This window comes from Ambystoma mexicanum, chromosome 11 (assembly GCF_040938575.1).
Source record: "Ambystoma mexicanum isolate Mex_15411 chromosome 11, UKY_AmexF1_1, whole genome shotgun sequence".
NCBI lineage: Eukaryota > Metazoa > Chordata > Amphibia > Caudata > Ambystomatidae > Ambystoma > Ambystoma mexicanum.
In genome coordinates, this window is record NC_090934.1 from 1,248,289,456 (window position 1) to 1,248,316,333 (window position 26,878).

At 47.2% G+C, this 26,878-nt stretch overlaps 1 protein-coding gene across 7 annotated transcripts in view; it reads left to right on the plus strand.

The window, feature by feature from the left end:
• The window catches only part of MYO9A (myosin IXA), a 1,154,601-nt gene that overhangs the window by 1,048,896 nt on the left and 78,827 nt on the right, over positions 1-26,878 (plus strand). For all 7 annotated transcript variants that reach the window (XM_069624659.1, XM_069624658.1, XM_069624661.1 and 4 more), the window contains 2 exons: positions 13,006-13,134; positions 24,976-25,081. In XM_069624659.1, the coding sequence (XP_069480760.1) occupies positions 13,006-13,134; positions 24,976-25,081 (235 nt within the window). The remainder of the gene's footprint in view (positions 1-13,005; positions 13,135-24,975; positions 25,082-26,878) is intronic.

Consider the following 26,878-nt stretch of genomic DNA (forward strand, 5'->3'; position numbering starts at 1 on the left):
GGTAAGCACTAATAAACACAGTATATGAAGAAAAAAAATTGAAAACCCTGGAAAACACTGCTGGAATTGGAAAAACATGACACTGAAAACAAGGAGACCTAGATATATGTTATTGGGTCGCCCATGAGGTGCCCATGCCTAGGGGTAACTCTCAGACATCCTATATTTGCCTTAGGGTGTTTTTATCACACTACATTGGTTTTAGGGGGATAGGCTGGTGGCAGCTAATATTATGTTTTGGCTTTACCAGGGCTGTAAGTTGATGTATTGCATTAGTAGCTCAATGAAGCTTTATGGTTGACATGGGGATACTAATGGGTTTTGTTAAGTCCTGCTCACAGCCATTTTGTTTTAAGTGCTTCCCTTGTTCAGGGAAACCATGAGGCAGGCCTTAAATTGGCAATTCTGCCCATGTAGGTTTTTTGTGAGCCCAAGATAGCCGCCACCATAGTGGTTTGGACTGCTTTATACACTTATTCCTAATTCCTAAGATGTGCCGGTCTCCTTACCCGCTAGAGGGCTCCCTGCTTTTTCCACTGTTGCTGCATTTTAAATCCCTCATCTGGCCATACTTGCTGGATGCAGTGGTCTGGGCATAGCTCCAGTATTGTTTTTTTGCTGCTGGGTGACTTTCCATGAGATTTCCTCATCCTGCTACTGGTCTTTCTCATCTGCCGGGGGCCAAGCCTTCCATCCTGGGACTGTTTTCCATGCTGTTGTGCCACAGTTTACTGCCAGGCTGTGCTGCTTTGCTTTTGGAAGCTGCTGCCGCCTGGAACATTGTTGGAACTCCCAACAACCTGCCATATCTGTTTTTCTGGGCTGTCTCTGGCTATCACCACAGCTGCCCTGCTGCAGGGGTAATTTGTGCTGGTCTGCCCTTCACGCTTGCTTGTTGAGCTGCTGGGGTTTGCCGTGGGCAAGTTCCTCCATCCTCCTGGAGCCATCTTCATTGCTGAAGTTTCTTCTGGACGGTGGGTCCCACTTCTGTGAAGGATGATTTTTCTTCTTTTGGGTCTTCAGGTTCTTTGTTAGCTCATGCAAGATCCTGGGTGACTGAATCCCTTAAAAATAAGCCTTTCCTTGCTGGGTTGCGTATCCTGAAAACTGACTACTTTCTGGAAGCAAACACTGTAAGTACTCCTCTCAGCCCAGCTTTGGTGGGTTATTCTAGATACCCTCATGGATCACCAAAGTCTGTGGTATTTGGGTTCTGCAGATTCCCTTCTACTTTTCTCAATTAGTTAACATTGGGGACTGAATCCTGCTTTGCTCCTTTGGTTGGGTCTTGTGCCATCCACCGAATCTCTTCTTCTGGATCTGCACTGGTGTAACCGGGGTTTGATTGCATGCTTTTGGGAACCTGTAGGAAGAAATAATTGATACTTAGTTAGCCTTTCCTCTTTCCTGTGGGGCACCGTTCTCAACACTGGAACGTCTACAAGTGACACTGCGAGGTGCTTACCTGGGCTGTGGAATTTGTATAGGGTACTTCTAGAGTCCCTGGAATTCCTCACCGGGTCCTTGATTTTTAGAGACTCTGCCTCCCCTGCCCCGATCTATTAGGGATGTTTAAATCGTTATATTGCACTCCTGCCTTGGATTTACATTGCATCTCTTTGTGTTACTATTTCTCTGCTTGGTGTGTAATATGCCCTTCTGGGCCTAAGGACTGTTACAAAAATATATCCTGACCTTTGGTAGCTCTTCTGCCTGTGGTGCAAATATATGATGTATATTTCTTTCCGAAAATTAAAGGTGCAGGCTGCTAGCCCACCATAAAAAGTCACTTGCCACCTCAATTCTATAGATACATGTTAGGAAAGATTTCTCTTTAGGCAACTTTCCCTCCATATTCTGTGGACCCCCAAACGTTTTGCTTTCGTTTTTTTAACCTGTTCTGACTTTTTAACAGGGAAGTGAAGTCTTCAGCTTCACTCCGCTGGCCATTGGCTGATTTTGTCATGGTGAAACTGATTAATCCATCATACAATCAGTACTGGGAAACCACGTTTCCCTTTTGTCTTTTTACCTTTTAACCCTTTTTGGTAACTTTTTAACAGTGCACACAGCATCTTAGGATGCAGTGCAGTGGGGTTAATTTTGTATCATCCTAATCTTTTACACTTGGGATTTTTGGTTACTTTTATATGTGCCTTAAGACAAACTGGTGGTAGCAGATACATTTTTACAATCTTTGCAATATTTTTAGTGTGCTCATTTGTGTTTACTGCGTATGGCTGCTAAATGTGGCTAGTGCCATGAGATGTTTGTCCCTATTGTTGTTTGGCCTTCTTCCTGCCTCCTCAGGTCAGGAAAGCCCTTGTACGCTCACAAACTTGCCCGGGAAAGCTTCTGCTTTTGCGGCTAGTAATGCCTTTGTGTGCGTGTGGCCCAGGAAGTGGGTGGGTCTGTCTGGCCCTCCTCCAAATCTGCAGTGCCAGAGAGTCTGGGTGTGTGGCATGAGTGAATCCCCCAGTGGTCCCTGATTGGACCACTGCTGGCTGTTTGAATGGTACAGAGCCTTACCATTGGTGGGCTTGGACTTGCTTCAAGCCAGGATTTAGGATAAGAAGAGGACTCCTGCAGCCTTTTCATCAGATCAGCGTTGGAGCCAAGTATCCTGTGTAGAAGACCAGCCGACTGAAGATCCATGCACAACTCCCGAAGAGGCATGGCAAACCTTCCTGCGTTTGGCTCGGTAATGCCCTGCTGGGCTACCTGATCTGTGAAGGCCCTGGGTGATGCTTTAACCTTTGGACTGGTGGGGCCAACAAGGCTTGATGCATTCTTGAGGATCCTGCCTTGTTGAGCCTTTGGAAGTGTCCCTGGACCACCTGGTGGACTGTCCCCAATCAAGTGGGCTACCTCGGTAGATTAGTCGGCATTCCACTGTCATCACCATACCTTTGGTGGTTGCCAGCTCGTGCCATAAGTTGCCTTCCAGCCAAGTTTAAGCTTCCCAGCTTCAAGGGATCCAGCTCTGGAAGGTCTTCTTCAACCACGACTGGAAAGATGCATGCTGTCACCCTTGTGCGGTAACCATAGCTGGAACTCACATTCCCCCATCTGGTGAAGTATCCTGAAGAGATCTGCATCAGTGCCTTCTGCATTTCTTTTTCGCAAAGGGTTACACTCTGCTCCCGGGAACCGACCGGAAGAATCCTTGCACCTGAAGCTCCTGGGCATCTTCTACTGGATCCAATGGGGAAAAATGTACCTCCTGTGACCCCCCAGTCAACATACCTAGTCACCTGGAGAAATCGGAGTCAGGGACTTTAAGTAATTGCAACGCATTCTCCTCCCCATTTTCTTCTTAGAATAAACTTTGGTTATTCCATGCCATCACTTTTTGATCATCGGATCTAAAAACTTGTATCTGAAAGATAGGAATTATATTTTACAGACCTGTAACTTGTTGAAAATCTTCTGGAAAGTTTTCACCCCCACAAGAGCTCTTCTTACATCTGTTCGCTCACCTAAGAAGAAGCTGTGTGACTTTTGTGCACGAGGCCCCACACATCATAGGGATTGGACTTGTAAAGTTAGGGCATAATTCTTGTGAAATGGTCTCATTCGAGGGGATTGGGTCCTCCGACGTATTCCATATCTATGACATGTAATCACCACAGCTGTGCTGCTTCGGAAACTTTTTCGGCGTCTGCGTCCTGCGTCGATGACGTCGATGCGCCGCCGTCGAGGACCTCCTCCGACGTACGACGTCATCCGATGTGATAAGTAGGACGCACGACGCCAGTAGCCTCAGTTCCGTTTTTTCCGCGAACGTGTTGCTTCGTGTTTCTCGGTTCTAGCCTCGACTCATTGGAGTTCTGTTCTTTCCGGTTCTTCGAACCTGTTCGTTTGTGATTATTCCTTCGACGATGTCTTCCACTTCGTCTTCAACCCCGCGTCCGGGCTTCAAGAAGTGCGGGGAGTGTGGGTCCAAGATGTCGGTGACTGACTCGCACGATGCCTGCCTCTGGTGCCTCGGGGAGGCCCACGACACGGATGACTGTGTCGACTGCCTGTCGCTCACGTCCAAGGCCTTACGCGAACGTAAGAAGAAATTGTCGGTAGGTCGGGTGTCCAAGCCCCGGAAGTCGAAGTCGGCGGGGCTTTCGACGGATGATTCGAGGGGTGACTCTCCGCGTCATCGTCGGAAGTCTCGTCGGTCTTCTTCTAGGAGTCGGTCTCACCACTCCTCAGCCTCTTCGAGGCATTCTCGGAAGCGCCGACACCGGTCGCCTTCCAGGTCCTCTTCAGAGGACTCTGCCCGGCACGTCGGTTACCCCACCAGCCGTGCGACGCCGGAGGAATGGGCTTCCTTCGGGAAGAAGATGTTGGCGATTCTTGAGTCGCAGGGTACTCAACCGTCCGCGCCCCCGAGTGGGGTCGGCCGTGAGAGGTCGAGAGCCACCGCTCGCAAGAGTGGTCGGCGCGAGTCACGGGAGAGGTCCCGTTCGGACAAGGGGGCTCGTTCTCGCCGTACCCGTTCCAGGTCCCGGTCCTCGACACGATCGAGACCGTGTGCACCTGTGATGTCTTCGAGGAAGACATCGACGTCTGAGGCGTCGAGGGCGTCGACAGGCTTTCTCGAGGCTCCGGCTCCGAGGAAGTCGTCGAAGCCGTCGACGGTCAGGTCGTCGAGGGACACGCTCGGAGCTCCGGCTTCGAGGGCTGTGTCGACGCCGCCGATACTGGAGGCGCTGCATCTGACGTCGACGCCGATTTCCTCGACGTCGACGCCGATCCCCTCGGCGCCGTTGCCGGTTTTCTCGACGTCGGCGCCGATTCGCTCGACGCCATCGACGCCTTTCGTGTCGGAGGTGCCCCGTGTCTCGGGTGTTCCCCCTAGGAAGGCTCTGGTTAAGAGCAGGCACTCTCGGGTGCCTTTCCACCACTTGGATTATATTTCAGAGGCGGATGAGGATTCGGATGGCCTGGTTCCTAGTCAGGTGCCGGATGACATTGTCTCGGGCCATAGTCAATTTGACGATTTGAGGCAGTCGCTGCATGATGCCAGTGGACTGGACACCTCTCCGGAGGTGGAATTTGGTCGGCCTGAGCCTGGCTCCCATGCCGATTCCTCATACCGGCGCCTTATGGCTAGGGTGTCTGAGTATCTGGGATGGTCTGCTCCCCCAGGGGAGTTTGTGCAGGATGATCTGACGGACATCCTTGATGTTGGTCCCCCAACTGACCCGGTACTGCCGTTCCATATGGCTTTACAGCGTAGGGTGGCGGCCGCTTGGACTGCTCCGGAGAGTCTCCCGGCAGTGGGCAGATCCTTGTCGCGAAAATACCGTCCAGCCAGTGGCGACCCCTGCTACTTGACCAGGCACCCCACTCCGGAAAGTTTGGTGGTGCAGGCGGCCACGGCCCCGGCAAAGCAGGCGTCGTACCCTACCATCCCTCCTGATAGGGACGACAAACGTTTTGATGGCTGGGCGAAGAAGGTGTTTTCTTCTGGTGGTATGGCGCTTCAGGCGGCCAACTCCGTTTGTGCCTTGTCGCGTTTCACGCACACTCTGTGGAACTGTGTTGCGTTAGCGGCTGAACATATTCCCGAAGGGGTCGAACGGGATGGTTTCCTGGTCCAGGATGGTAAGGATGCCATGTGTGAGTCCGTTCAGTCGGGTTTGGACTTAGCTGAATGCGTCAGTAGGTCCATGGCGGCGAGCACCGTGATACGCAGGTTTGCGTGGTTGCGGAAGTCGGGGTTTGCTCCTGATGTGCAGTCCCGGCTCCTCAACATGCCCTTTGATGGTGAACATCTTTTTGGCAGCAAGGCTGACGAGAGCCTTGAGAGGTTGCAGACCTCAAAAGCTGCAGCGAAGTCGTTGGGCGCTGCAGTTCGCCAACCTCCGCTTTTTCGTCCTAGGGGACAGCAGTGGAGGGGTGGCTCCTTTCGCTATTACTCGTCCTTTGGTAGAGCGAGAGGAGCTGGCAGTCAAAGGGGCCAACGCAGGGGTACCAGAGGTGGACGACAAGGTACCCGTGGTGCCAAGGCCGCTCGGGCAGTTGCCTCTTTGCCCTCAGGTAACGCCGCAGCCGCTCCTACTCAGTCATGAGGCCATGTACCATGGTTCGCCGGTTGGGGGAAGGCTGGCGCAGCATCTTGTAGAGTGGCGTGCCATTACTTCAGATGTGTGGGTTCTGGAGATCATAACCCACGGCTACTGTCTTCCCTTTCGGCACAGGCCTCGCGACAATCCACCGGGGAACCTCTCTTTGAAGTGTCCGGATCCGCTCCTTGCGCAGGAAATTCAAGCCCTGCTGGAGAAAGGCGCCATAGAACTGGTGCCTGTAGCGGAGAGGAACAAGGGATGGTATTCCCCTTATTTTTTGATTTCGAAGAAAGACGGGGGATTGAGACCCATCATGGACTTGCGCGGTTTGAACAAACTCCTCAGGAAGGACAAGTTCAAGATGGTTACTCTCTCTCAAGTCCTCCAGGCCCTTCAGCTTCAGGACTGGTTGGTGTCACTCGACCTCAAGGATGCTTACTTCCATGTGCCGATCCATCCCAAGCACAAGAAGTACCTGAGGTTCGCGGTTGGCGACTCGCACTTTCAGTTTCGGGTCCTGCCGTTCGGTTTGACCTCCGCCCCGAGGGTTTTCACCAAGCTCATGGTGGTGGTGGCAGCGCATCTCAGGCAAGGGGGGATTCACGTCTACCCCTACCTGGACGATTGGTTGATCAGGGGGAGCTCTCCCGAGCAAGTCCTGGATCATCTGTCCGTCGCCTGCCACTCCCTTCACAGGCTGGGCTTCTCCCTCAATTTAAAGAAGTCCCATTTGACGCCAACACAGAGGCTCCAGTACATCGGAGCAGTGCTCGACACTTCCCTGGGGCAGTGTTTTCCTCCCCAGGTGAGGGCTCTTCACATTCAGCAGATGGTGCACAAGTTTCAGCATGCCCAGACGCTCCCGGCGTTCGAGTTCTTGAGGTTGCTCGGCCTCATGGCATCCTGCATTCTTCTGGTGCCAGAGGCTCGCCTGCGGATGAGATCTTTGCAGTGGGCACTCAAGACGCAATGGTCGCAGTCCTCCGGCAGGATGTCGGACCCGGTTCAGGTGCCGCCCTCGGTCGCCCGGGACCTTCTGTGGTGGGCCGTCGAAGGCAACTTGATGAAGGGGGCTCCGTTTTGGCTACTCTGGCCGGAGGTGACGATCGTGACGGATGCATCCCTCACGGGATGGGGAGCTCATGCCAACGGGCTGACAGTCAGCGGTCGTTGGTCTCCGTCGGAGTCCAGACTCCATATCAATCTGTTGGAGCTGAGGGCCGTCAGGCTAGCCCTGAAGGCTTTTCTGCCGACTGTGCGAGGAAAGGCTGTCCTGATCATGACGGACAACACTGTGGCCATGCACTACCTCAACAAAAAGGGGGGGGCAGGGTCACTTCCTCTGTGCAGGGAGGTGATGCAGCTCGAGTTCTGGGCCATCCGGCAGGAAGTTTCGATCTCGGCAGTTCATCTGGCCGGAGACGAAAACGTGACGGCGGACGCTCTGAGCAGGCAGAGCGCGATCTCTCACGAGTGGGAGTTGGCTCAGGAGATTCTCCTGGAGATCTTCGCCCTTTGGGGGACCCCTCAAGTGGATCTCTTCGCCTCCAGTGTCAACCGGAAGTGCGAGAGGTTTTGCTCGCGGGAATTTCCTCCGAAAGGAGCCTTAGGCGACGCGTTTGTGGTGGAGTGGTCATTCCCGCTGCTGTACGCGTTTCCTCCAGTCCCCGTCATCCCGCAAGTGCTGCGGAGGTTACGAAAGTTCGGTTCCCGGATGATCCTCATTGCTCCAGCGTGGGCTCGGAGGACGTGGTACCCGGACCTTCTCGACTTGTCCATCTGCCCTCCACGTCGTCTTCCCTACCGAGACGATCTGCTCTCACGGGAGGGGGGTCAGGTTCTCCATCCAGAGGTCGGATCCCTCAACCTTCACGCTTGGCTTCTGAAAGGTTGAGGTATAAGGATTGGGACCTCCCTGAAGACGTGATGGAGGTGTTGCTTTCGGCCCGAAGGCCCGCAACTAAGTCTCTGTACCGTTGCCGTTGGCGTAAGTTCTGCGACTGGTGCAGAGTTCAGAATGTGGATCCTTTTGCATGTGACATCCCCATGGTTCTGTCCTTTTTGCTTTCTTTGGCCCACAGGGGCTTGCAAGTGGGTACCATTAAAGGTTACCTGGCGGCGCTGTCCATCTTTAAGCGCTCATCTGAAGAATGTTCTTACTTTAAAATCCCTTTAATTTCACAGTTTCTGAAAGGGCTCACTAATGTGTTCCCTCCGTCGCCTTTCCTGGTGCCCGGTTGGGATTTAAACCTTGTTCTTAGGTTTCTTATGGGTGCTCCGTTTGAGCCTTTACATTCTTGCCCTTTGAGGCTGTTGACTTTGAAAACTGCGTTTCTAGTTGCGGTTACTTCCGCTCGCAGAGTGAGTGAGTTACAGGCACTTTCTGTTAAGCCTCCCTTCACTGTATTTCACAAGGACAGGGTTGTCCTTCGAGTTTGTCCTTCTTTTCTTCCAAAGGTAGTGACGGAATTTCATTTGGCCCAGAAGATTGTTCTTCCGGCATTCTATCCTCCTCCGCATCCTGGTAAGGAAGAGGAGAGGCTCCATAGGCTTGATCCTAGGAGAGCTTTGAGCTTTTATGTTTCTCGCATGTCCCGGGTCAGAGTGGACGATCAACTCTTTATTGGTTACGCTGGTAAGCGCTTGGGGCAAGCTGTGACGAAACAGACTTTGTCACGCTGGATTATTTTGGCCATCTCGGAGTGTTACCGCTTGGCGGGTAAGGACCCACCGGCTGGCTTGCGGGCCCATTCTACCAGGGGCGTGGCTGCATCTACTGCCCTGCAGAGGGGTGTTCCTATTCGCAACATCTGTGATGCTGCCACCTGGGCTTCAGTACATACATTTGTACGGCATTATTCCCTCGATTCCATCAGAGGGCAGGATCTGGCCTTTGGCAAGGCGGTCCTTTGCTCTGCTATTTGATTGGCTATTCTAAATTTTGTTTCTAAATTCTTTCCCTCCTCCTTGATTTGGTACTGCTTTGGGAGTCTGTCATAGATATGGAATACGTCGGAGGACCCAATCCCCTCGAAGAACAAGTTACTTTCTTACCTGGTAACGTTCTTTCGATGGGATGGTCCGACGACGTATTCCATATCGCTCCCACCCTGCCTTCCCCGCTGCAGAATTTCTGTTGCGATTGCAGCTTACGTTCCGCAAGGCTTTGTGTCGGACTGGCAGTTGACTAATGTCACACGTTCTGGGGGAAAAAACTACAACTGAGGCTACTGGCGTCGTGCGTCCTACTTATCACATCGGATGACGTCGGACGTCGGAGGAGGTCCTCGACGGCGGCGCATCGACGTCATCGACGCAGGACGCAGACGCCGAAAAAGTTTCCGAAGCAGCACAGCTGTGGTGATTACATGTCATAGATATGGAATACGTCGTCGGACCATCCCATCGAAAGAACGTTACCAGGTAAGAAAGTAACTTGTTCTTCTACTGCGTCCGTACTTACCTTCTTCTTTTAGTTGTTTAAGTTATTGTATGCATTTCTAAAAACCTAACAGTGACTGCAGATATGTTTAATGATTTAGTATTGTGTGCTATTATTACCTGCTTTATTAATTTCCCTAGTGTGTTTTGGGCCTGTAATAGAGTATTTCTGAACTTGCCTATCTAAATTGAATTATTGTGTGCTTCACTGTGTGGACTCATTGTGGACCCCTGACCTCACTTTCTCCTGAGACTAAACCTTGACCACTCTCCACGCTTGCCTTGATTGGGTTTGGCTTCCCTCTCAGGGTTCATGTGTTCACCATAACTAGGGTGGCCTCCTAAAATCTATCCACCAGGCCAGATTCTAGAAATCCATCTTAACAATACACATAGCACACAATTTCTTACTCGCCTAGAGTCAAATTTCACCTGCCAATGGATAGTGGCGAGTGCACATTTTGCGCCCTGATACTTTATTTAGAATGTCATAGGAAACCTGTTTTAAGTTCTGTTTTTTACCCTTGAATCCTGAACAGGATGATAATTCCGGTGTGTAATACTATCTTGGGGTCTACTCTTTAACTTACATATGGATGTCTATATGTCTGTCTCTGCCACCAGGTATGAGGATTACATTTTAGGGTAAAGCATGAGTTGGGCCTTAACTGGTAAGTAGAGATTTCAACAAGCAGGAAAAAATAGCCTAAAAATCCCTTAACCCAACACTGACAAAACACATACATTTTGACCCTCTAGAGCACAGTAGTACATACAACTGCGCACATGGTAATTAAACAGAGTGATATAGAGTAGGACACATTTCAAAACCATAGCCAAATGCCTCCAAGAAATAAGAAAACATTTAGCAACAATTACCCTAGCAATACACTTCAGGGTTAGGTACATGCACAGATACCAAAATTAGCTACAGTGTAATAATACACCAGCCGGTACGGCAGACGAGGGTATGAAAATGGCAGACGTTGGCAGGAAAAACTCCTTCAGCAGATTGGCAGACTTACTTTTTCCATGTAGCTGAACAAAGCAGAAAGGAGAAGGAAAGAGGGACGAGGCAGGAACTTAAGTCCTCTGCAAAAAAGGGGCTGGTCAAAGGCCAACCCACCAAACACTAGAGGGGGCTTGGGTTAAAATGTTAGATGACCAATCATACTGGACTGTCACTCAGCCTAGGCCAATCCCATCAGGAAGTGAGAGGGAGTGCTCACGTACTTACACTGGTCCTAACCAGATTAAACCAATATGGAGGCTATGTGGCCAGAATGACCCTTTTAAGGCTGCCCCATGGTGGCCCTGAACAAAGGGAAGGAAGGGACAAAGCCTGATTTGCATATGGTCTTTCCCCTTCTGTAATGGCTTGGCAGGCGAAGAACGATGGTCTGGAGGGTTGCTCAGAGCAATGCCAGTAGTTAAGATTCATTCTAAGCCTTTCAGCCATCACCTCTTTTTTTTTTTTTTTGCTTTGTCACCCTGAGTGGGACGGGTAGGCCCAGACATGGGTCCCGTTCCTGCTGGGCCTAGAGACCCAAGCTACTAATCACTGATGAGGCCCAACAAGACCGAAACATGTTTGGGGATGCTTATGGTCTCGTGCAAATTCCTCCCACGTCTGGGTATACCCGTCCCACTCGGGGTGACTTATGCAAAACAAAAGAGATGATGGCCTTTTTTTTGGGTTGTAGTTTGTCTCCCTTTGTGAGAGAGCGTATGCCCAGACGTGGGTTCCTTGCTCGCTGCGCCATGGGGATCCAAGCTGCACCTCACTGAAGAGGCCCATAAGGGCAGAAACATGCCTGGGGTTGCTTGTTTTTCTGTGCAGAGGGGACCTGGCCTAGCAGTTCGGGCTGGGTTGCTACCATTGGTGGCAGTACCTGACTGGTTTGCATATGGCTGGACCCCTTTTGCAATGGCGCAGAGAGGCTATAAAAAGGTGGTGTGGAAGGTTGCCCAGAGCATTGCCAATGGTTCAGATTTATTCAAAAGCTTCCACCCATCACTTTTTTGGTTGTACTTAATACCTGAGCAAGGGCTTACCCAGGCAGCTAAACCCCAGGGCAAACACAAGTCCACAGAGCAAGGATCACTAGCTAAGAGATTCATTGCCTGCGTAAATAACCTACGGCGCACATAACAGCAGCTGCTTGTGCAAGTCAAGAGGATGGTGGAGCACACAGAGAACCACTGACCTTAATACTAGGAAGAGGACTACCACTCCTGCAATGTCCCTAGTCAGAGATCTCAAGTCTGCATACCCTGAATTGAACACAGGCTCCAATCTTACTGTCTCCTACTTAAGACCTGAGTACATTCAAATGCTACCTCTGGGGCCGATTCCATTTGTCAAAGCATTGTCCCCACAGCAGGAGGGAATCCCTGTTAGAAATGTTGATCATTTTAGCCCTACTCCAGCTATTTGGGAATTTTTTAAAGATATCATCAGAAGTGATACCCCTACCTCCACCACTCCCTGTGCCAGTTATTCCTCCTGCAGCACTGCCTCCTTCACCACCGATTCTCCTTCTCCAGTACTTATGCATCCACCATAACCTGTTGCACTACTGGAAAATCAGCAGCCCCCAATGTCTTCTGCAGTGCTTGCCAAAACCACCACGCCTTCTCGGCCACATGTTTGTTTCTTAGCCTATGGAAGGTTACTGAGGGATGAAGAAGAACTTCTCTTTAACATATCTGAAGACCTTTATTGAGCATATGCCAGGAGTCATTGAATTCTTGTATCTCCAGACTCCTATGCTAGAACGAGTGATCAAGGCCATATTGCTGTCTTGCATCTCAGGGAGGAAAGTTAAAACTGCCATACCTCTTCAGCCTGATGTCATCAAAGAGGCAGAGAAAATGAGAGAGCACACGTTTAGTAATGGGCTCAAAGAAGCGAATGGATGAAAACCTTCAGATGTTTTCAGAAGAGAGACTTGGCCTGGGGCCCAAACCCTGCTGTTCAGTTCTTATGGACACTAACCTGTTATGTTTTCTTCTTCTGGAAGCCAGATCTTTTAAGTGCATACTAAGCAATGAGTTAATGGAGATAACCTCACAGGAAAAAGGAAATAATTTACAGCTCTGTTATCTGGGGTGGAGGGTAGAGCTTTAACAGACATTGAAATATCTTTACAAATATGAAAGAGTAAATACGCATCCCAATGGCATGGTTCTAAAGGATGAGGCGAGACTTGCCAGGGGAGACTCTTGAGTTCCATCATTCAAGAGCAGGCTAATAGATACGTACAGCTGCCTTGCAGCAAAATACAAAGAGCTTGGGGGATAATTACAGGGCCGTGACAGCAGTTTGAGGTGAAGGTCATACATGAAGACTACACAAAGAGCTAAATGTATAATCTAGATGGGGGTATACGAGTAGTTCTTTTTAGATCGATATTTGAAGCCTGTGAAAGATAAGAATATCTGTACTTTCTGCTTGTTTGTGTGCAGTAATTTATTTCTTATTCTTCTCTTACAGATATTGATCATGTAAATCTGGATGATTACAGCATTCACGTCATCGCCAGTGTCTTTAAACAGTGGCTCAGGGACCTCCCAAACCCGCTCATGACATTCGAACTCTATGAGGAGTTTCTACGAGCAATGGGTATGAAAGAATCACCTGTAACAGTGCATTCTGTGATCTGTTAAGATGAAAGGAAGTTCATTTTACCAATTTGGGCTCATGTTCTGTGCAGATCACAGATTCTTTCCCATGGAGCATAGATGATGTGCATGCTTTTTACAAAGTCTCACACTCTAGAGAAATAGATATGTTGTGTGTGTCTGTCAATATGTCTTGCTCACTAGCAAAATAGACATGCTGAATCACACTATGTGGACAGGCCTTACATGAATCGCAGAGTTTTTTTCACGATAGGCATGGTGATGGGAGTGTGCGGGCCAACTTCCTGGGGTGCTACAATTGGATGATTTACCCTCCTTAAAGGGGGTCAATACTTTTACTCATTAAAAATCTCTTTCTAGTCCTGAATTATTAGTGCAGATGTGTAGCAAGAAAGGTTGCCCAACAATAATATGGGTTTTTTTTTCACTGTTGTTTTTGCAGAACCTCTGGCCAAGAGGTGTCCCACAAAGGATACCCTATGATGCTTTAACTGTGTAATTGGTGTTACATGTGAGCCCTCTCTCAATTCTCTAGCAAGGCTGTGGTGTGATTAATGTATGTGCTATATTAGCAGATCTTCGATTGAGTTGAGAACCCACCTGATTGGGTGTGTTATATGATTGGTGTATGTTGCCAGTGCAGGTTTCGGGAGCAGGGAGATAACCTCTGATACATGTATTTACTAATCAATACCTATGTGTTGTCCTTGGAAATGGAATGAGAGGAAAGCCCTTGTTAAGGCAGCAGTTTGTTTAACACCCTCTGTTTAGGATTCTACAACCACTATTTGTATGGGGATGACTAACAAACCTGTCAAAATGTATGCCAAACCTGTCTTAGTGTAGGTACAGTGGTCAAAGCTTAACTCTCAGGTAGGAGTAGTAGATCTACACAAAGTTACAATTAGTCCACACACATCTCTAGAAAATACACCACTCTGATATACTGAAACATATTTACTTTATTTAAGTAACACATATGAGACTCTCAGTCAAAAAAGTACCCAGGTAATAATACACAGAATTAAAATATACCAAGAACATTCATAAGAGCAGTAAAGTCTATAAAATGACTCCCCCCAACCTCAATGTCTATGTGTGAGCCCTCGACCAGAGGTGAGCAACCAACATAAAATAGCAGTGGGTGAGGAAAACCAGGGAACCATAAAACTTAGTCAGCAGGTGGGTTACATATGGGCCTGCAAAAGGATGCATAGTATCCTAAATACACAAAGCAATCCTAGTATATTTGGAAAGCCCTAGACTTGGTGGTCTGCCCCTAAGACACATGGCAGGGGATGGGAGAAATAATTTTACCAATAGGAAAAAAGGTTAAAAATCCCTAGCGCCTACACAATTAATCCAGTCATTTAGACTCCCAGGGTATACTATAAGTATTAATGCACAGTCACATATATTATAGCCATAGATAAAATGACAGTTGTAAACCATAGCCAAAGACTTCCAAGAATCAATAAAACATTTTAGCAAAAATTACCTTTCTTAAACATTTAATGGAAAAATATACACATTGTTTCCAGATTCCGTCACAGTGTTTAAAGTGCATTCACCATCATTTAAATGCAGGGTATGACTCTAAAAATGGACATATAATAACAAGTAAGTGAAAAAATAATGAAACCTGGTCAAGAGCTCATTGAACCCTAGGGCATCCAGGAAACATTTCCAGGGGCAGGTTAGTACCCCTGAGTCAATTTCAGGAGAGGTCCAGAGTAAATTTGCAGTTCCTTAGGAATCAATGGTAAAAATCCTCCTCAAGCGAGATAAGTCTAATATACCCCACAGGTGTGGATTCTGCGATGATCAACCCCAGGAAAGGCCAAAGACCTGAATTAAGTGTTCTAGAAGTCGGAAGCTGAACATAAGACCCCAGAAGAAGAAGAAGAGGCAGAACAGGAGGACCCCCAATATAACTCTGTCAAATGCACTAAAGACTCCCCTCAAAGGAATCTCTACCACGGATCAGGGAACATCCGAGTGTCAGTATCTCTAATAATAACCCACCTGCGGCCCCCCAGGTAAGTGCTCACATTCTAGTACCCAAAACAATCCAGTCAGTGAAAGGCTCTTTTCTACAGGTGTGGTTTTCAGGATTTAGTTGTGAGGGATTTAAATCCTGGGCCAGCGACAATCCCAGCAAACAAGAAAAGGAACACATTCTCAGAACGTGGCCCTTCAATGCTGCATCAAAGAACTTGTTGAGGAGGACCCCAGGAAGACTCAGTAACCCACGAAAATGGTTCCCAGCAGCCAGATGCACAAAAGGCAGCAGCAAATTATCACAGGAGAAAGACAACGGCTAATGGCACCCTTGGATGTCCTAGGCTGAGATCTGGCAGGCATTTTGAGGCATCAACCACCTTCTGAAGATCAGCGATACACAGTCAGAGGATTCTGTCGATAAATGGCAAGAGGCAGCGGTAAACAAGAAGGGCTGAATCCAGCAGATGTGAAGAATCACAAGGCGGTGGGTATCAGTGGGAAAACTCCTTCAGCAGGTACACCTGCAAGTTACAAGAAAGCAAGGGCGTTCTAACTTCAGTACTGTGGCCTTGTTAATGGGGAATAGGAAGCACTCTTAGCGTGGGGTGGGAGGCCTACCAATTAGAAATCTGGAGCCTGTCCCACCCCAGTGGGGGACGGTGGCAGTTGGGTGAGCCCCAATTCCTGTCCCCTCCTCATATGCCAGTATGTTAATGTGCAGTACCAAATTGCATCACCCATGCCTATGACTTTAAATGCTGGCAGAATATTTTGTTCTTATTTCAGAAAACAAAAAAATACGTAATGCAACCACCCACATGGCTTAGAACCATCAGTTCCCCATGCAGAGACTCCTAAGCACTCCGGAGAGAGAGAGCCTATGGAGAAAGAGGGCGAGACAGAGACCTGGTTTCCCCATCAGCATACTGACATGAGTGGTATGAAACCAGCGCCACGGTAGGGGAAGCAACAGCCAAACTATGCAACAGTCCTCGAAGCCGCATGTCCGCCAGAGTAGGAGAGCAGGAAGGCCCTCTTAGACCACCAAAGACTTGAAACTGATCGGCAGTGTCAGGTCCGGGTTGCCCAAATCCACAGGAGCTGCTGATCCCACAGACCCTCTCCGGATGTTCCCAATCAAACCCTTGATTCTACAGCTGAGTCAGCAACCGCAGGGAAGGGAAAGGGTCAGTGGATAAAATAACAAACTACAGACACTCCTCACTCCTGGACTCTTGTAATGGAATCTGCAGTGGGGATAGAAAAAATTCGGAATTAGTTTCACTTGCCACTTTAACTCTTTTCTTTTAATATTTTCTCCTTCTTACAATTGCCCACTCCTTACTTGTTTTGCCTCTGCTTGTAGCTTAAAGGTATTGTTTGAGAGAAACGGATGCAACCAAACTACTCCTATTTACTAACTCTTAAATTGTTCCAAAAACTGCATTCTTGAATTTAATCTTCTTCACTTTCTCTTTTTACTGATGAACTTATTCCTCACTGGAAACTCTTTTCTTCCTGTGGCTTTTATCCTTCTTGGTGTGCTGTGAGAAACCTGAGGGCATCCTCACACCTACTCCACTTGGAGCCTCTTCTCAGGTGGCCAAGGAAAAGCCATCACTTTTGGATCCTGACCCTGGGGGTGGAGATGCTAGGGAGGATCACCTGGGTATAGGCTCCTTGGGGATTGGAGAGAGAATGCCTGTAGGCGAGACATGGTATCCCCCTTTTCCTTGTGTTAACAAACCTCACCCTCCCGCTACCTTTATAGGTTGTTGCCAATCGCTTCATTTCCCCTCAGTCGTACCACTCTAGTACTGGGACGAGGAAGAGGCGACTAGGAGTTATACACACTATCATGCAATTTCATCACTTTGGTACTGAGACGAGGTGGAGACCTACAAACTGTTAAGGTCAGGCATGTCCAGAGAACACCAGTAATTATGGTCAGACAATTGCACTTAAGGGCTCACACCTGCAACCTGTTAATAAGTCAAAGGTGCATAAAGGTGGAGCCAAAAGTCAGGAAGGAGATACCAGCAGGAGAAATGCTGGGCTGGTGGAGATGGGCCTGAGAGGGGAGAATTCCTGCATCACAGGTGCTGCCGAGGAGGGTCCTGCCTGGAGGTCAGGACGCCATCATTTGCCAAAGAGGAACTGTAACAGCGGGGCTCGAGTGGGCTGTGAAAGGATTGAGGCTGACTGAGTCCCCGCTGCCTGGTGCCCACAGCCGGAGCTGTGGGGCATGTGGGGACTCGCACATGCTGCAGGCCACCGGTAGCATCTGCGGGTGAGAGGCGGAGCTACCGGCAGCCCAGCGCGGGATTCGTAGCAGTTGAGCGCTGCTCGCAGACACAGAGAAATGTGCTCGTAGCCGAGAAGAGAGAGAGAACACACCCGGAGGAGCCACTTTGTGGACGGCGGAGTGAATCGGAGAGAACACTCGTACCGGGGCGCTCCTGGGGCTATCGCAGGGCATATGGTGATGCTGGTTAAATAGAAATGTATTTGCAAGGGAAATAGACCAAAATGTTGCCCTCAGAATTCCGACTCCCGAAATTCCGACTTTGTGACAGAGAACCCAGCAAAAGATTATTTTTTTTAATGCTACGAACAAACAATGAATTGTAAAGTAAAAGAAAGCTTTGTGAGCCTCATTGAATACCGAACTAAAGGAAAGCTTTAAGAAGCCCATGAATGAATGAAGAGGTGTGAAACACAAGTAATGAACATTTAGTGGCAAAGAATGGAATGTTATCAATAAAATGGCAAGCAAGCTATGACTAAAGTGAAAAGCAAGTAATGAACATTGCTGGAGATTGTGAAAGTAATGTGGTGAAGGAAAGTGAGCACCACAGAGTGAATTGTGCAAAGCCGAGAAACTGGCAAGGAACAACTATAAATGTGAACCAGAGCACAGGTGCAGTGACAAACCTGTGTGAGCAAGAAAGCCTAGGGTTGTCTGTTGCATTACCTGTGTTAGGTAGAAACCTGTGCAGTTCCCTCTGGGAACACTGCAAAAGATGTAAGACCACAGGTGTTTGGCAGTAAAACCACTTGGTAGCAGTCTGTACCACACAGATTCACTTGGTAGCTGTGGCTGAGCAGTCAGACTTCCCTCAAGAAGAGTTAGGCAGTATACAGAGTATTCACAATAGGTCAAAAGAACACAGTAGAACAAGTAAACACTGACCAGAGCTTGGTGTAAAAGAGATATAATTATTTATTTAAAACCACATCTAGAAAAACACACAGGCACTAATGGTAAGCAATTCAAAAACACGGTCACTAAAAGATATACACTCCCTGAGGAGAATATTAGACAAGTCTTAAGTAAATGTTAATGTTAAAGGACATTTGTACAGCGCACTATCACCACCAGAGTGGTCCTCTGGCGGCTCTGAAAGAGGAAGGGAGAGGTGGGTTAGTGGGTGGAGGCTGGAAAAGTGCAAGATTGCAGTGATGTGCTGTTGGCAGCCTCAGCCCGGTGGTTCCGTCAGCTGGGCCTGGGGTGTATGCGGCCGGTAGTCGTCGTGTACTGATGTGCGAGTCTGTGTGTGTTTTTGTTTTGTTGCAGTGTAGTGAAGTTTGTGCGGTTTGTTGTGCTGGAGGTTTGTGGTTGTTTGGTTTGGAGTTTGAGAGGTGTATGCAGAGAAGGAAATTGTTAGTGGTATTGGTTATTTGGTATCTCTATCCTGGATTGACCGGTTGGGCTCGTGTAATCTTACACGATGGGTGCTTGCGCACCCTGTGCCTCAGAAGGTTCGTGCCCGTTTTTCATCGAGGCGGCTTGAGCATTTAGCTGTCCCCTCCGTCCGCTCCCTCAATGACTTTGCATGCTCCTCACCCCCACCCACATGACCAGCGCATCTGCTAGTGTCCATACTTCCGATTGTGTGGTGATTGGTGGTATCTCGTCCGTTCCACAACCCCGTGGTACCTAGTTGTAGCTGTACGGGCGGTGGGGGATGGTAAGGATTGGCTGGGGTTGTTGCCTCCGTCTCCCTGGGTCTCGCAGGTGGACCCCTGTGTCCAGCGTCAGCCCTACTGGTGCTCAGAGTACTTCTGTCGGTTCTAGGGGCTTGTCAAGCCCCACTTATTTTCATACAGCGGTGAGCGCTTAACGTAGATGGCACTCTAATAATTTGTTTTAAAAGGGAGAGAAAAGCGGAGAATAATATGAGACAGATACCAACACTTTTTCACAAACACAACAAGAGAGGAAAGCAAAGTAACACCGTGAGTTTAGAGTCAGTAGGCCGGATCCGCTTTAAGAGGATCAAAACGAAATGTGTCCAAGGTCACAAGAGTCTTGTAAAGGTTCAAAAAGGAGTTGGCCCAAAGAAAGGGACCATTAGAGGGTCAAGGCGGCCAGCCCAGTACAGAAGGTTAAGGGGTTATTATTACCTTGTAGCAATCTTTAGAAAGGGAGGCCTGGCGGACACGGTACCTTAAAGTGGTGAGAATACTCCAGCGGGGGCAGTTGTTCCTGGCAGCGGATGCAAGTCGGTGCTTCGTCCGGGGGAAGAGAGGATCTCGTCGGGGAGGAAGACAGGAGTCTGTTGCACTGCCAGGGAAAAAACCAGCCGTGGAGTTCTCGGGTAAAAGGAGCAGTCCTTTTATTTGCGGTCCAATGGTAAGTGGCTATCCGGTTGCCGGGGTGCTTGGCACGGGCAATTCGATCACAAGCCGGTCTGGGGTGCGAAGAGAAGAAGGTAAACTGGTTGTGCCCACCAGTCAGGGGAATAAGCCTCTCCAGCCGGGAGATCTTCTCTGTCGTCGGGAAGTGGTGAGTCTGTTCCGCGGGGCTCCACCGGTGGTGTCGTCGTGGTAGGTCGGCTCAACTTCTCCCTCGTCGGATTCTCAGGTCCTGTGGCGACTTCTGAAGTTCCAGTCCCCAAAGCCTTGCTTTTATGCAGCACACCCCCATTCACTCAGCCTAGCTGTCAATCAAACATGCTAAGTGGTGAGCCAGCCGGCTCACCACTTGGGCCAATCACACAAGAGTGCGACTTGAGTTACCAAGGTAACTCAGTCCAGGGTGCCTAAACCCCCTCCCACACCCCCTGTGGTACCCAGACAGAGTGGCACCACTTTTGGAGGCTTCTGTGGAGAAGCCCGCCAAAAAGTGGAACTAAGGGCTCAACTTGGGTTGGAGTCACAGAAGAGAACACACACGCCATTTTAGAATCGAGTCCTGGCAAAAAATACCAACCGGCGAATTAATATTAAATAAATAAACCGGCGGTATGTTCGAGGCTATGAGAATTAAATAATTAAAGTTGGTAGCCTCGAACAATGGGAAAATCCCATAGGGATATATTCGCGGTCGAATATAAAAAGTAGTTTCCACTGCCACCAGCCAAAACTCAATCAGAGGGGACGGAGACGTGCCCCCTCGACTAACAGACCCCGGGGCAATCGAATTGCCCTGACCAGTACGTCCACAATATGATGGTTTGTACTGGTTTCTGTTAATAATTTGGGACTAGTAAAGCCAACGGTGACTTTACATGCCCTGGGAGACAGTAGTCAGTCCCAGGGTATGGAGTCTATGGGGGGGTGCCACTATGACACCCCTGTGTTACTGCACGGAGGGTGCTGTGTAACACACATAGAAATAAACACGAGACCCTATGGAGTAAAGGACCCCATAGCCCACAAAACACATTAGCAGTCAAAGAACACCATAAATCATGTCCAAGAGTGGGAGAAAGAGTCTCACTCTTGGCAGGAGAAAAAAACAAACTCCAGAAATCCAGCAAAGCTGCTCGGGGGGGACTCACTAGGTTAGGAAATTCAGCCTAAAGAGAGAATTCTCCCTAACAACCTGTAATTGGTGGACCGGGTGGTCCGACAACTGCGCCTAGACAGAGTATACCCTATTTGGAAAAGTCCAAGATAAATCCTTTCCATTTGTGAACTAATATTGCTGAAGTAAATGGAAGAAGATAGCAATCTGTATCAATGGAACCTGAAGGATTGTAAAGTTAACCTGGAACCAGTTTTGAATATCGAGAGGCTGAAACTGACTTGTCAAGCTGGAAGAGCTGACATCTTGAGGAAGGAAAACCGAGACATTGTGAACTGTATTGTCACTTTAGGGAAGGAACCCTGTGACCTTTTTGAAACTGAGTTCTCTACTTGGGGAATGGGACCCCAAGCTTTTTGGTACTGCTTTGAACTTGGGGAAGGGGAGCTGAAAAGTAAGCCTAGAGCTGGATGAAGCTCAGAACTTTATTTGGAACACTATTTTGTTTGTTGCTGACATCCCTACACATTGTTTAGCTTTAGTTGTGAGGGCAAGTATAGGTTTTGGACACATACAGACTTTTAAGTTGAATTTACTGATTCAGACTATCCTTAGTTTCTTTAGGTAGGGAAACCCCACCTTACCATTGGACAAGTTAGGCCTTACACCATGTGGACATTTAAGTTAATAAATATATTTTTTATTTGAACTTTGAATCTGTTGTCTGTCTTGCTTCTTGATGCCTTCACAGTGCACATTCACTTCTTTAACTTTTCAAAAAAAGTAAAAACACTGCGACGAAAAAGAGTATGACGCAGTAATTTTTTTATTCCCATTCACTAGCAAGTCCTTTTCTATCTTCTGCGCATGCGCGACAAATCAATCTCTAAGCTTTCTCCCGTCGGAGCAGAAGAGGGCAGAGTACTTCCTGCTTCTTCATGCATGCGCGATGATACAAAATAAGCAAACTCCTTCTCTCTCATCGGACGGGAAAGATTGCCTTTGTTTTCCACTCATCGGAGCGGGAAAGCTTGCGCTCTCGGCTGCCTGCGATCAGGAAAGGTGTCTCATGTAAAATGACTCGCATGCGCCGCTCACACCTTTTAATGTTCTGGATTAGGAGCGCCACCACTGAATTCACCAAGATTAAACTTTTCTTATTATAAACTTGAACTCCACACTGTCGCTTGCTTGACAGGTCCTTACAGTATGTCAATTAACCATTTACAGTTCTGTGCTATACGCTGCTGCAACTTTGCTTGTAACAGTTCCACTGTTCATATTAAACAGACTCAAAACTGCTGCACTCCCACCTGAGGTCTTCTGAGTTTTTGGGTGATAGCCTTACTGCTTCAGTCTTCTTTCTTCAGTAGATTTTGTTATGATGTCTAGATGTGGGCCTAAAGTTAAGGAGCTTTAATAAACATGACTTGTCTAAGATTTACTTGGGATGAAAGACAGTTGGAGAATTCAAAGTACATTGCTTTGCATTGTTTACTCAGCCAATCAGCTTAGGTCACTGCTTCTCCATCTTGGTTTGGTATTCCTGCATTAACTCTAGTTAAGGAAAATGAAAGAATAAAACAATGCACTAATTCTACCTGTACATTTCCACCTCTAGCACTTAGCCCTGATAAAGCATTTTCCTATCCTATGAACCACTATTGGCCTCATGCAGGACTTGACAGTACCCCCCCCCCTACCCCCACCACCCCACACGCAAATCCCTGTCCCAGGTCTAGGCTTGTGAGGGTGTTTACTGCGAAACATTTCCATCAAGCAGGGTTCATGTACATCTACAGCTGCTTCCCAAGACCTTTCCTCAGGACCATAGCCTTTCCCGTCAATTAAGTACTGAAGATTACCTCTAACTCTCCTAGAATCAAGAATGCTCTTAACCTCAAACTCCTCACCATTATCCTCTGTGATCACAGGAGGTGGAGGTTTGCCCAAACACGTTCCCTCAGGACATGGTTTAATCAAACTCACATAAAAAGGTGGATGTGTCTTCATTCTAGAGGTTAACCTTAGCCTCCACTGTAACAGGGTTAATGATCTCCTCCACCTCATATGTTCCAACAAATCGCTAAACTTTGTTTTCCCCTTTCAAGCGTAAGTATTTAGTGGACAACCAAACCCTTTGCCCCACTTGGTACTGTGGGCCCGTGCCTCGTTCTCCTGACATTGGCTTGAACACTTTGCAGCACGGGCTGCAGCTCCTGCAACACGGTGGCCCTTATTTGGAATAAAGAGGCGGGCTTAACTCAGATTTGAAATGCTCTGTAACTCTGATTCTTCCCAGATGGGGAAGACGGGACCATATTGGCCAGAGAACCAATGAGGAGATAGGGGATTAAGAGGCAGCAAGAAACTGTGGGTTTTTCAGGTGAGTTCCGAGGAGATGGAGAAAGGACGGTGGAGTGATTGTGGAGGCGATTTATTTTTAAGGAAGTGAGGCACTAGTTAGTTAATGCAAGTGGTGCTGCGTTTTAGTGTGTGTAAATGTGTGACAAGTGTTCTTAGAAGAGGGAAAATAGGGAGTGAATGTGAAGTGATTGAGTGAAAAGAGGATGTTTGAGTAGAAGGTGGGGTGGAGGGAGTAGTAGTATGTAGGAGGAAGTAATAGTATCAGGGAGAAAGTATTAACATCAAAGGATGGCAGCGAGGCTTAGGAGTCAGAGATGAGGGACACATGTGGAATACTCAGGCAGTAGAAAGAGTAAAGGCTGGTGGAGTTGGAAAAGGAGAGAAGTGAGAGGAGAGCACCAGAATGCCAAAAAAAGAGAAGTAAGTGGGTGTGATAAAACTGAAACCAAATTGGGCTTATAAGACACAATCCAATACCCCTTTTAGATTGCTATCACCTGGGATAGCATAGGAACAGTATAGGAAGTGCCTGAGGCAATTTAGACAGAGGAGGAGTTCATCCTGTAGGTCTTCACTTCTAGCACCGGTACAAACACAGGCCGCAGGGTGGAATCAGGAGTATATACTAATCTTGGGAGCAGGGATGCCTGGTATATGGAAGACGTGTGCTTTTTAGACCAAAGAGAGAGAGAGAGAGGGGAACCTCCCTAGGACCCAAATAAATCAAATCAAAACCTGGTAAACATCACTGAGACTTGGGGATTTCTTGATCTATCTGTTAAAGAGTGCAACAGAGGCAGGACAAAGCCTAAATATCCCTACACAAAGGTGCTGGCCAAAGGTCAGTCCGCCAATCTCTAAAAGAGGCTGCGGGCAAAGGTTCTGCTACTGGTTGATCAGTAGGGCTGCCACTTAGCCTTAGCCACCCCCAGAGGAAGTGAGAGGGATAGTCCAGGGACGTACACTGGCCTAAACTAGTTGGGACCAATAGGGAGGTTGTCGTTGTGGGCCTACAAATAGCCTGATGAGTCAGAATGGCCATTGGAGCATACCTCTTCGTAACCTAGATAAAGGAAAGGCCTGAAACAGAACATGGCCTACAGCAGGATTTAAAATAAGTGGTATCCCAATGGTTACCAAAAAGGTACAGTAGGCTACTAAGCCGATAATGTGACTTCCTCCCCTGGTGAAGCAAAAACTGAAGTATAGCTGCCACCAACCTACCCCCAAGACCAATGTAGGGTGATCAAATCATCCAAGTGCAGAAAGTGTGAGCCTGAGAAGTACGCAGGACTGAACGCCATAAGAGCGACCCAATACCATATAGAAAGGAATGTAATGACACAGAGGCTTCAGGAGACCACCAAAAAGAGATCATTGATCCAAAAAACAGGAAAAAAGCAAAGAGTTGAGGGGCCCTAAAAAGTGGCCCCAAGACCACCAAAATTGGAATCTAACTTAACCCTCTTATGAGATGTCTATTCTGTAATTGTTGTCTGTCTGTTGGACGAGCATGGAATTCTTCTCATGGTAGTACTCTTTTTGAAGTATTTGTGCTATCTTTGCAGTTCTTCAGGAGGAAAGGGAGATGTTACAACGGGGTGAATCGTTTGATTGATATCTGTGTTGTCTTTGTCGGTTGTTAGTAAAGTAGCAAAACCCACTGATGTAATTCATGCCTTTGTATTGCCTTTACAGGTCTTCGGGAGAGAAGGGAGATGCTCAGAGGGGTGTACTGTGTGATTGATCAACTATCCCGCACACACCTGAACACATTGGAGCGTTTAATTTTTCATCTTGTAAGGTAATTCTTTTACATTTCCCTCCACTTGCTGCAGCAGCATCGTGGTTCGCAAAGTTAAGATTTACAGTGGAAACAAATGGCTACAATCAATATTGAGCTCACTCTTCATTCTTCTCTAAATGTCCCGCATAAGTGCTTGGGTTGATTTTCGAAAAGAAGGTATTTCAAAATGCGAGACAGCGGTGCCTCGGGGGGCGTTCCCAGCGCCGGGGCCACGCCTCAGTGCGCTATGCTAAATTTAAAGGGGTAGCTCATTTTTCACTGCCAAAGGTTCCAGTACCGTCCCCATGTTGGACGCCCACAAGGATGGAGGAAAGGGGATTAAGGACTATGAGCACTTTAGTCACTGCAGTGAGTAACTTTAATATTTTGAACATCAAATGTTTAGGTTTGAAGAAAATGAATCCACCCTTCAGAGGAGGCAATAAAGAACTATTTTTTAGACAATGACCATGACAATGAGAATGTAAATGGGTTACCGTTATAGACCCATCTCATAGAGGACTAAACCAGGATGATGAATTGTATGTGTTTTTATACTTTTTCATGTCATCCTCCCAAACTGTATGTATCAGATAATGTACTCGAAATATCAGCTACTTTAAATAATTATTTGATTTAGAAATGTACATTGGACACACTATTGTATTAAATAAAAGAAAAAATATATTTGAAAATGTATAAAATAATTGAACCTACAAAGATAAAACATTTAGGCCGCAGGCTATGAATAAGCTTTTAGTAAAAATTAGAAGTATACTTATTAATACAATAACAATCTTTATTACAATAAGTTGGCACTAAGGTATCCGAAGTAGCCTGTTGTGTCACAATGCCACACAGTATGAAAACAAGTTCAACTTTGTTTATTTTTATAAAAAGCATCATCTTCACACTGTGACTACATGGCACTGTACTAGACAATGACGCATGCTACGTTCTCGATGTGGGGTATCTTTTTTTTCTTTTAACACATCATGACGTCATTGTGCCAAAATGGACAATGGTGTCACAACGTCCACTATATTAAACAGCCATTTTGGATGATAGCATGCAGAAAGCTGGTGTGCTTCATACAGAGCTGGAGGAGAGATACGCCTAATCTTCTCTACAGGTAATAATAATAGGATGCTTACTTATATTTCCTTATACAGCTTTATAAACAACTTCCCATTGTTGGTAGATAAATCAGATAAGAAAGATTATAAAAGAAATAGTGCACATATATTATACTGTGATATATCATAAATAAGATTGGCCTGTCAGATGTCTTAGGAAGAAGCTAGCCTTGTAAAAATCATGTATTTTGATTATGCACAAGTAAATAAAAAATAAAAAAATATATATATTTTACTCTTTACAGTTGAAGGATTCTGGGAAAACCTACAATATGATATAATACAAAGAACAAGGAGATCAGAACTAGAAAAAAATCTTGTATGTAATAATCCTGATAAACAGTACAATAGATAAGCTCTCTATAATACTGAATATCAATTTTTCCTAATACAGAAAACAAATAATTTAATGATTGAGAAACGAACTGTGGGAGGACACAAGTAATATTATACCATTCCTCCTGAAGAGCCATCCATTGGTGAAACACACAGAGAATATACATATTGAGGACATTTACATTAAGAATAAGAAGACATACATATTGAGGCCACTTATACCAGGAATATGAAAGGATACAGGACAGGAGGTGTATAAGAGTATAAGGAGATTTAGATTAAAATAAATAAGAGGATACAATATGTCTGTCTTTTAAGAGGATATTTATAAACATTTTCCATA